The sequence below is a fragment of the Bubalus kerabau genome, chromosome 1 (genome assembly GCF_029407905.1).
Source record: "Bubalus kerabau isolate K-KA32 ecotype Philippines breed swamp buffalo chromosome 1, PCC_UOA_SB_1v2, whole genome shotgun sequence".
Classification (NCBI taxonomy): domain Eukaryota; kingdom Metazoa; phylum Chordata; class Mammalia; order Artiodactyla; family Bovidae; genus Bubalus; species Bubalus kerabau.
Genome location: NC_073624.1, coordinates 177523065 through 177534626, shown reverse-complemented (window position 1 = coordinate 177534626; position 11562 = coordinate 177523065). Strand labels below are relative to the sequence as shown.

The 11562-nt window shown below is 49.8% G+C and overlaps 1 protein-coding gene across 1 annotated transcript; it reads left to right on the top strand.

The window, feature by feature from the left end:
• Positions 1 to 1074: 1074 nt before the first annotated feature.
• On the top strand, positions 1075 to 10554 carry TEKTL1 (tektin like 1). Its single transcript, XM_055566532.1, has 7 exons — positions 1075 to 1749; positions 3589 to 3693; positions 8601 to 8799; positions 8971 to 9137; positions 9276 to 9371; positions 9460 to 9573; positions 10303 to 10554. The coding sequence occupies exons 1-7, from the start codon at positions 1180 to 1182 to the stop codon at positions 10552 to 10554; spliced, it is 1503 nt and encodes a 500-aa protein (XP_055422507.1). The 5' UTR covers positions 1075 to 1179.
• The last annotated feature ends 1008 nt before the right edge of the window (positions 10555 to 11562 follow it).

Here is an 11562-nt window from a genome sequence, read left to right as displayed (position 1 = left end):
ACCAACTGCTGAGATTTCTGCAACAGTAGCCATGGTGTCCTTCAGAGCCGCTGTATGTCTTTGTTCTGTATGTCTTTTGCTATGATTCTGACTGTGAAACCATCTTTTCCTTTTCTGTGGCTTGCACTAAAAATCCTGAGTGATAGGAGAGAATAGGTCTTAGATACTGCACTAAGGAAAGCCTCCTTTAAGACAGTGATATTTAAGCTGGGTTCTGGACTTCCCTAGTGGTACAGTGGATAAGAATCCACCTGCCAATGCAGGGGGACACAGGTTCGATACCTGGTCTGGGAAGATTCCACATGCCTTAGAGCAGCTAAGCTCCTGAGCCATAACTACTGAGCCCCAGCTCTAGGGCCTGTGAGCCACAACTATTGAGCCCAAGTGCAGCAACTACTGAAGCCCACGTGCCCTAGAGCCTGTGCTCCACAACAAGAGAAGCCACCACAACGAGAAGCCCATGAGCCATCCCGAAGAGGAATCCCCTGCTCTCTACAACTAGACAAAAGGCCATTTGCAGCAACAGACACCTAGCACAACTAGATGGATCGACTGATAGATAAAGCTGGGTTCCGAAGACTGAAAAGGAGCCAACCATGGGAAGAAGGTGGAAAGGAGTATGCCACACAGAAGGAACAACAAATCCAAAGGTCTGAAGTGGGAGAAACCTTAGCACCGTCCTCAGAGCTGGAGATGTTTGGATGGCATCACTGACTCAAAGGACATGAGTTTGAGCAAACTCAGAGAGACAGTGATAGACAGAGAAGCCTGGAGTGCTGCAGCTCGTGGGGTCACAAAGAGTCGGACATAACTTGGCGACTGAACAACAGAGCCGGAACAACAGAGCCGCCTCATCCATGTTCCTGGATAAGAAGGTAAAAGGGTAAGGAGCAACAGGGAGAGCTGGGCTCGATAAGGTAGAACCTTTCTCAAGGAGCCAGGATTCCAAGTTGTCTCTGCCTAGCTCCAAACCAAAGATTCCATCCAGCCCGTCCCTGTAGCCTTTCCCCTCCCCCACTTTTGGAACTCCGCCTATGCCGTTTCCACGGTCGGTCGTCATAGTCAAGAGTGCTCTGTTTCACAAACTTCTCAGGCCAGGAAGGAGTTTCATGTAGTTGAGGGGGGTCCCTGCCCCCCAGGCAAGGATCTCAGGCCAGGCCAGGACACCAAACAGGGATCATGCCCGTGTTGATACCCCCGGTGGAGCACAGCCAGGACACGCGCGTTGGGCATCCAGCATGGCGCGAGGCGACCAGGGCCTTGGCAGAGGAGGCACACCAGCTGACCGACCGCTGCGGGCAAGAGGCCGTGACCATGTGGCAACCCAACGACAGTGTGCGGGACCCACACGTGGCTCACCACCTCTGCCGGGCCGCCTACATTCTGCCCTGGCGCTTCCGCGTGGAGATGCTCAAAGGGGGCAGCACCATGGAGAAGCCACCGCCCGGCGAGGGCGTTACGCTGTGGAAGAGCAAGATGAAGCCGCCCGCCTGGCACGCCCGCCTGCCGCTGCCCATGCACCGTGACGCGCGGGCCCTGCAGACCGCCGAGGTGGTGCAAGCTCACGCTCGCGGGGCGCGCCTCACCGCCGCCCGCCTTGGCCGCGCGCAGCACCAGATCAATGGGCAGCTGCGGCTGCTGCAGCGACAGCGAGAGGCTACGGACCGCAGACTCAGCGAAGTGCGCAAAGCACTGCTGATTAACCAGCAGAGCGTCAAGCTGCGGGGCTACCGGCCCAAATCTGAGACGGTGGGACCAACCCCGCCCCAGCCCAGCCGCAAAGACTCGGGCCTCCGCTCCCAGATGCGCAGACTGGGCAAAATCCACCCTAGAGAAGAAGCACTCCCCTATCACAGGCCCAAATCCACCCCAAGATGAGATGCCTTGGTTCCCAGCCCCAGAGACAGAGAACCTCCCAAACGGATGCGATCCTCAAACCCCTTGCCCCACAAGTGTTAGTCGTTCTCTCATGTCCGACTCTTTCTCCAGTCCATGGACAGTAGCCCGCCAGGCTCCTCTGTCCATGAGATTCTCCAGGCAAGAATACTGAAATGGGTAGCCATGCCCTCCTCCAGGGGGTCTTCCCCACCCAAGGATCAAACCAGTCTCCTGCATGGCAGGCAGATTCTTTACCATCTGAACCACCAGGAAAACCTTGCCCTAGAGGGAGATATCTCTCAGTCTCCCTACTAGGGAGAGAAGGTGGGACCCTTGAGTCAGACAAGAAGCTAGATTTACCAAAAAGTAAAATCTACTACTCCCGGCCTAGACAAGAGGGTGAAACTCTCCCCCATGCATGAGACCCTCAGTGCCCCAACCCCCCCAACCCCACCGAAAACACACAAGAAGCCCCCAGCTGAGTAGTGAGTGATGTTCTAGTCCCAAGAGATAATTCTCCCATAATATTTTTTTAAACCCTAACCAACTCCTGCTCCCCTAGGCTTCCCAGGTGGCTCAGTGGTAAAGAATCCACCTGCCAATACAGGAGAGACAGGGGTTCCATCCCTCAGTCAGGAAGATCCCCTGGGGGAGGAAATGGAAACCCACTTCAATATTCTTGCCATGGACAGAGGAGCCTGGTGGGCTGCAGTTCATAATATCGCAAGGAGTCTGACATAGCTGAACATTCATGCACCAAAAACACCCCCCAACCTCAGGGAATGAGAACCCCACCCCAGGCCTCACAGGGGTTAGGGTTAGAATTAGAAGAGGGACAGGTTCTGCCTAAAGACTGAGACCCTCAGACTCCTTAGACCCATACCTGAGAGCTAAACCCCTAGCCAGGAGGAAAGAGTGAGACCCCCTAGTCCCAGCCCTGGTAAAATCCTCCCCCTAAAGTGAAATCCTCGACAGCCATCCCCAAAGGGGACAATATTCCAGCCTCCCTGGGGAGATATGAGACCCCCCACACACACACACCCATAGGGTGAGTTTCTGAGTCCCAGGCCCCAAATCCAGACAATAAGCCCTCAAAAGGGCAAACCCCATCATCACTATGATGAGACTCCTCCACTTGTAGCCTGGGAGAGAGGATAAAACCATCACCAAGGAAGGGGGAGCCCCTCAGCCCCAAAGAGCAATGATAACCTCCCCCAAGTTAAGTCATCTCCATCCCAGCTCACTGGGCTCCTATCTGTAAAAGGAAGAAGCCCCCGGCCCTGCTCTCTAGAGGGTAAGACCTCCCCCAAGTGAAAGTTAGTCACCCGGTCACGTCCAACTCTTTAGGACTCTGTGGACTGTAGCTCACCAGGCTCCTCTGTCCATGGAATTCTCTAGGCAAGAATACTGGAGTGGGTTGCCACTCCTTTCTCCAGGAGATCTTCCCTACCCAGGGATCTAAATTGGGTCTCCTGCATCATAAGTGGATTCTTTACCATATGAGCCACAGAGAAGCCCTGGTGAGAGCTTCCTAAAAGGGTAAATGCTTCTCAGAGAGTGAGATCCCCAAAACGTGAGAATGCCCCCAATTCCATTCCCCAAACCCAGAGTTTATGAGGTTGGCAAACTCTGTACTATTCTAGAAAAAGAGCTTTCCTTCTCCTCCAGCCCTCTCCCACAAGTGTGAAAAATTCTCTCCTTGTTTGCCAGATCTCTGACAAAGCTGACAGTATGCTTACCTGGGAAAAGGAGGAGCTAAAGAGCATGAAGAGGAAGATGGAGATGGATATGGAAAAATCAGAGGCCTTGCTCAAGGTTTGGGACACCTGGGGCCAGGTTAAGGGGATTGGAGGGGACCCTTGCCTGCCTAATGGGCAAACAGCTTTAACCTTGGGGATTGTAGCAACAGCAAATCCTTCAAGCCACACACCCGTCCCACCCTGACCTGACATTCACTGTATTTCCACTTTAGGAAATGGAAAGACTGAAGCTCTGAGAGATGAAATTGGGCCTCAAAATAATGCCTCTGTGCCCTGGTGGCTCAGATGGTAAAGAATCCACCTGTGATGCAGGAGAAACAGGTTCCATCTCTGGGTTGGGAAGATCCCCTGGAGAAGGGAATGGCAACCCACTCCAGTATTCTTGTCTGGAGAATCCCAGGGACAGAGAAGCCTGGTGGGCTATAGTCCATGCAGTTGCAAAGAGTCAGACATGACTGAGTGACTAAGCACGCCCCTCTGTGCCACGCCCTGTCCTGTTGTTAAGTCCTTAAAACCCTCCTGTGAAATAGAAACTATGATTCTCATTAGAGATGGGGAATTCGAAACTCATAAAGATGTGACCTCACCCAAGTTATGGAGCTAGCCAGTGGTTCAGTCAGCTAGCTAGTCAGTTCAGGTGTATCTTTTTTCCTCCAGATTTAGAAAGGTAAATTTACTATTTTAAATTTTGTAAGTATTTTTATTTCTTTTAAAAAATATATTTATTTTTGGCTGTGCTGGGTCTTGTTGCTGCACAAGGGTTTTCTCAAATTGCAGTGAGTGGGGCTACTCTCTAGTTGCAGAGCACGGGCTTCTCATTGCTGTGGCTTCTCTTGTTGCAGAGCACAGGCTCTAGGTTCACAGGCTTCAGCAGTTGTGGCTCAAAGTTCAGGAGTTGCAGCACAAGGGCTCAGTTGTCCCACTTCATGTGGGATCTTCCCAGATCGGGAATGGAACCCATGTCCTCTACATTGGCAGATGAATTCTTAACCATGGACCAGCAGGCAAGTCCTGCTATATAGTACAATTATTAGTATAGTAATTGTATTAATATAAAAATATCACTACTACTAATTGGCTTCCCTGATAGTTCAGTTGGTAAAGAATCTGCCTGCAATGCAGGAGACCCCAGTTCAATTCCTGGGTCGGGAAGATCCTCTGGAGAAGGGAAAGGCTACCCATTCCAGTAGCCTAGAGAATTCCATGGACTGTATGGGGTCACAAAGAGTCAGACATGACCGAGCGACTTTCACTATTGCTACTACTGAAAATTACTATATTTTATATATATGTGTATATATATATAATATCATATTTTCTTTATCCATTCATCTGTCAACAGACATTTAGATTGTTTCTATGTCTCAGCTGATGAATAATGCTAAAATGTGCATGAGAGTTATTTCCCTTCAATTTCCTGATTTCCTTTATATATGTACCCAGAAGTGTAAGAACTTCCTCATGTTTCAAATCAGGTGTCTTGAGCTCTTTACTCTGTATTATGTGTTCATCTTTATCAGCTCCATTCAGAGATGGTCCCTCACTGCATCCTTCACTCTTGCAACAAGGATTTCTCTATGACATCACTAATGGAGACATGAAAGTAGGTTTCAAGGAGCCTGTATGCACTTGTGACTTATCCATTTGACAAATATTAATCCAATACCCTGGTGTCCCAGGCACTGTGTTTGGCAGTTGGGACAAGTTGTGAACAGGCCTTGCCCTCGAGGAATTCACATTAAAGGGTCATTCAAATTAGGGACCAGCCAGGGTTGGGAGGGTGGAGTTGGGGAAAAGTGGGTGGAGTTAGGAGCTGGTGCGCCACTGTCCGTGGTGCTGAACCTTAATTGCACTCAACCTATTACACCTCCGATGCAATGGACATGTGCTGTGTGTACTTAGTCACTCGTCGTATCCGACTCAGTGACCCCATGGACTGTTGCCTGCCAGGCTCCGATGGACATGAACTTGGGCAAACTTTGGGAGATGGTGAGGGACAGGGAGGCCTGGTGTGCTACGGTCTATGGGGTCACAAAGAGTCAGACATGACTGGGGGACTGAACAACAACAATATTGTACCACCAGGCTGCTGTCATATTCCTTTAAATCTGGTGATCCTGAAAAATCCTTAAGTAAGTCTGAAACAGACAAGGGAGAAGCCCCTGAAGGTGGCCCTGGTAGGGAAGCGCTTTCAAGAAAGAAAATGAAATAGGGAGGTGGGAAAAGACAGACAGATGGAAACCCAAGACAGTGTTGTTGTGTTGTTGTTTAGTCCCTAAGTCTGGTCCAATTCTTTTTATGACAACCCCATGGACTGTAGCCTGTCAGGTTCCTCTGTCCATAGGACTTCCCAGGCAAGAATACTGGAGTGGGTTGTCATTTCCTTCTCCAGGGAATCTTCCTGACCCAGGGATTGAGCCACATCTCTTGCACTGCAGGTGGGCTTTTCACCACTGAGCCACCAGGGGAGCCCTTTCAACTTAAAATCATGAACTTAAATCTCAAATTGACAGTAAGAGAGTTCCCAGAAATCTCACATGTGTCTCTGGAAGACTTGCTGTCCCACTGTGCAAGTTATTTCATACCTTCTCTTCCTTCATATCTGTCCAACTCCCTGCTCTTTCTTCATTTTCAAAGAATGACCCCAATGCATGGAAACCACAGAAGAGAATTTCTCTCATTTTTCCTCTACCAACCTATAACTCCATCTATCTACTATACCCACCTCCTCCCACTTCTCCTACATCATAAATATTTCTTTCTTCATCAGATCACTCTCAACAGTGAACAAATGGGGGATTATCCTTTAATGGACACAGATCTACTTAGGATGATAAAAAGTTCTGGAAATGGACAGTGGTAACAGTTACACATTGTGAATATACTTAACTGCTACTGAACTGTACACTTAAAATGGTTTAAGTGGCTAATTTTCATCTATTTTTTGTTGTTGTCATTCAGTCGATAAGTCATGCCTCTTCGAGGCCCTATGAACTGTAGCACACCAGGCTCCTCTGTCCTCTACTGTCTCCCAGAAATTGCTCAAATTCATGTCCATTGAGTCAGTGATGACATACAACCATCTCATCCTCTTCCGCCCCTTTCTCCTCCTGTCCTCAATCTTTCCCACCATCAGCGTCTTTTCTAATTAGTCGCCCTTTGCATCAGGTGGCCAAAGTATTGGAGCTTCAGCTTCAGCATCAGTCCTTCCAATGAATATTCAGAGTTGATTTCTTTTAGGATTGACTGGTTGATCTCCTTGCAGTCCAAGGGACTCTCAAGAGTCCTCTCCAGCACCACAATTTGAAAGCATCAATTCTTTGGTGTTCAGCCTTCTTTAAGGTCCAACTCTCACATCCTTACATGACTACTGGAAAAACTATAGCTTTGACTATCACTTTGTTGGCAAAGTGATGTCTCTGCTTTTTAATATGCTGTCTAGATTTTTAATAGAAAATATGTACTTCCCTGGTGGTCCACAGGTTAAGACTATGCTTCTACTGCAAGGGGCATGGGTTTGATCCCAGATCAGGGAACTAGCATGCTTCCACTAACACCCAGCACAGCCAAATTAATCTTTTGATCCCACCCTTCCAGATAATCCCCATTTCTCTGATTCACTCACTAGTCAATCTTATCTGCACACTTGTGGTCAGAAACTGGGTCATTTTCCCCCATGGCATCCCTGCAACCTAGCGCAATTCCTAGAATACAGTAAGGGCTTAATGAACATTTGAATTAATGAATGAAAGACTTTATATTTTTTACCCAAATGGATGAATCCCAAAGAAATAATATTCAGCAAAAGAAGCTGGATGTAAAAGTACACTCTGTAAGATTCTGTGTATATGACATTTCAAATTTCAAAAGCTTGTTCTTAAAGAGTCAGCTAGTTAATTTTTTAAGCTTTGTGTGCAATACAATCTCTGTCACAATTATAGATGGTCCTCTGGTGCAAAATGATACGCATTCAGTAGAAACTGTAATTCTAATCTTGAATTTTTATCTTTTCCTGAGCTAGCAATATGCAGTATAATACTCTCACCTGATCTGGGCAGCAGCAGTGAGTCACAGTTCCCAGTCAGCCACTGGGTAAATAACTGATGCCCTTCGAGCTATTCTGTGCCCATACAACCATTCTGTTTTTCACTTTAAGTACAGTATTCGATAAATTACATGAACTATTAAACACTTTATTAGGAAATAGGCCTTGTGTTAGATGATCTTACCCACTCCAGTGTTCTTGCCTGGAGAATCCTAAGGATGGGGGAGCCTGATGGGCTGCCGTCTATGGGGTCGCACAGAGTCGGATACGACTGAAGCGGCTTAGCAGCAGTAGATGATTTTGTCCAACTATAGACTAATGTAAGTGTTCTGAGCATATTTAAGGTAAGTTAGGCTAAGCTATGATATCCAGTAAGGTTAAATGTATTAAATGCATTTCAACATAATATTTTCAACTTACAATGTGTTTACTGGGATGTAACCCTATTGTAACTTGAGGAAGATCATACTTAATTTAGACAGTGAAGTACATAAATAGCCAGAAACAATATGTACATGAATGAGCATGGCCATGTTCCAATACAGTTTTATTTAAAAAAAAAAAAAAAAAGATAGGGACTTCCCTGGTCGTCCAGTGGTTAAGCAGGGGGTGCAGGTTCGATCCCTGGCTGGAGAACTTTTGTTTATTGTTGTTCAATTATTAAGTCACGTTCAACTCTTTTTCAACTCCATGGACTAAACCCACCAGGCTTCTCTGTCTATGGATTTTCCAGGCAAGAGTGGGTTGTCATTTCCTTCTCCAGGGGATCTTTCCAACCCAGGGATCAAACAAGCATCTCCTGCATTGACAAGTGGATTCTTTACCACTGAGCCACCTAGGAAGCCCCACTTTCAGTCACTTTCCCCTATCTTCCAGCTTACAATTGACCTTCTCTGCCTCTCCTTCCTCGCTCCCAGACCCTGGCCTCCTGTCGTGATGCTCTGGTCTTCTGCTGTAAGGAGAGGCTCCAAGCTGTGGAGCTAATGAACCAGCCACTGGACAAGGTTCTGGAGCAGGCAGGCCGCCACTCTTGGGTGAACATCTCCCGAGTCCCCACTCCGCGCACACAGGGCCTGAAAACCCCGCCTCCAGACCCTGTGGGCACCTATACCCCAGGTAAAACCGCGCAGAAATGAGTCCAGTACAGTGGGTGCCCTTGGTGCCCAACTGCTCCCCCACTTCTCGGCCAGAGGAGCCTGGCTGGCTACACTCCATGGGGTCGCAAACAGTCAGACATGACAGTGCCTAATACACGCATACACACACACCTCCCCCCAACTCCTGCAGAGTGCGCCACGGCGCTGTACGAAGCCAAGCGACTGTTAATGGAGTCCAAGGACACTTTGCTAGATATGGCAAAGAACGAGGAGGACATCCGAGAGCAACAGCAGCAGATAAGCGACCGCGTGTGCGCCTCGCTAGCGCAGAAAATGCGCGAGACCTTGGAGCTGAAGGTGCGCCCCTCTCGCGCCGCTCCTAGTCGGCGGCTGGAGTCTAGAATGCTATAGTATGGGGGGTTGGGGGTGGAGGGACGTAGGCAGAGAGGGGACCCGAAGCCGGTGTGATTCCGCGCTGTGCTACCACCCACCCAGGATAGACTGAACATGACCTTAGGACTCATGAGGGGAACGATCCACCGGTGCACGAAATTCAACCAGGAGATGTACATCACCCGCGGCCTCATCAAGGTAGGTTTGGGGGAAACGGTCTGCGGGGATGCGGCCAGGGGCGTCCGGGAGGTCAAACCTCACGGCTCTGCACACCGCACTCCGCCAGGGTCCTCTGTCCAAAAATCACCTGGAGACTCGAGAGAAACTGGACAGACCTCTGGTTCGCATGTATCAGAGACATGTGGGCACCCAACTTCCGGAGGCCACACGCCTCGCCCAGGTAAGCACCTCTCAGTCCCTCCCGCCAGGCCCTGCCCTGTAAGACTCCTTTCTCAAGCACACAGCCCAGGTGAGACACCCGACCCAGGTCTTTGAGTCCTTCAGCTCCCCCTGCCCCCAGCAGGATGCCTTCAGTACCCACATGTGCAGCGTGCTCAGTAGAGTCCAACTCTTTCCTACCCCATAGGTGCAACCCACCAGGCTCCTCTGTCCATGGGATTTTCCAGACAAGAATACTGGAGTGGGTTGCCATTTCCTGCTCCAGGGGATCTTCCCAACCCAGGGATGGAACCTGGGTCTCCTGCATCTCTTGCACTGGCAGGCAGATTCTTTACCACTGAGCCACCTGGGAAGCTCAATACACCCATCTCAAATAAGTTCCCTCAATCTCTGCCCTACTTCTATCCAAGGTCTTCCCCTCCCCTCACCTTCATGAGCATCCCCTTCTTCATACACGCCCTGTCACAGGTTCTTTTCCAAGTACATTCAGGCCCAGGTGTGTAACCCCCAACCCCATTCTAGGCTCTGCCCTCCTAGGGATGCTCCTACCCAGGCGAGGTCCTTCCACACGCACACCTGACTCAGATGTGCGCCCCGCCAACCTGAGGCCCATCCGCTCTTCAGCTGTCGTCCTTTTACACGCATACCTGGCCCAGGTGTGCCTGCCCATCCTAGACAGTGCCACGCTCTGGCTCGCCTGCCTCCCAACACCGCCCCTCCTCGTGTCCAGGGCACTGACAAGCTGCAGCGCCACATCTCGCACGTGGAAAAGAACCTGGATGAGCTGCTCGCCATGCGCAAGAAGCTCACCTGGAGCTTCAACTGCAAGAAGATCGGGCACGACGTGGACTATAGCGTGGTGCGCCTGCGCCTCCGCCAGCGGCACCCGCACGTGTGCTACGAGCAAGCGCAGCGCCTGGTTAATGACTGGGACCCACGCACGCCGCCGCGCGTGGAGTCCAACACCGCTGCCACCAAGTGACAGGCGAACTCCTGCCGCAGCAGGCCTCAGCCCAGTGGCCCTCCCTCTCTCCTGACCCCCTTCGCCCTCAGAGCGCCCTCTAGCAGAATTATAATTAAAAACGAGAATGCATAATTACCACTTATTAGGCTCGTGGTCGTGGTGGTGGTTTAGTCGCTAAGTCGAGTCCAACTCTCGCGACCCCATGGACTGTAGCCAGCCATGTTCCTCTGTCCCGGGGATCTCCTAGGCAAGAGTCCTGGAGTGGGTTGGGGGTCTTCCTGGCCCAGGGATGGAACATGGGTCTCCTGCTTTGCGCACAGAGTCTTTACCATCTGAGTCAGCTGATCACTTAATCTACAACACGTTATAGGCTATGCATCCTGGAAGTTATTAATGATAGGATGGATTTGGCCACTGTATTTGGGGGGTTCAAATCCCGGCTCCCCAATTTCAGATTATGTGGCCTTAGTCAAGTCACTACTTGTCTCTGGCCTCAGTGTCTCCAGCCTGTAAAATGTAGAATTGTAGCATTAACTTTGGAAGCTTGTTGTAAGGGGGTAGGAGAATGGTGACTGTACATAAAACATCCTTAACTGCAAATGAATTATTATTCCCATTCTACACTTGAGGAAAGTGAAGCACAATGAGGTTAAGCAGATGGCGGAGGTCACACAGCTAGTCATTAGAACTGGAATTTTAATACCTGACTCTACAGCTTGCTCTCTAAGCAGAACTGGGATTCTGCCTTTATTGACAAAACACACACTCAGGGATATAACTTCCTCCCCTGGAGCTCTCTCTAGTGGAGGCTGTTTATTTTCCCAGACCCCAAGCAACTCCATAAAATGAAAGTCACTCAGTGAGTGTCCAGCTCTTTGTGACCCCATGGACTGTATAGTCCATGGAATACTCCAGGCCAGAATACTGGAGTGGGCAGCCATTCCCTTCTCCAGGGGCATCTTCCCAACCCAGGGATTGAACCCAGGTCTCCCGCATTGCAGGCAGATTCTTTACCAGCTGAGCCAC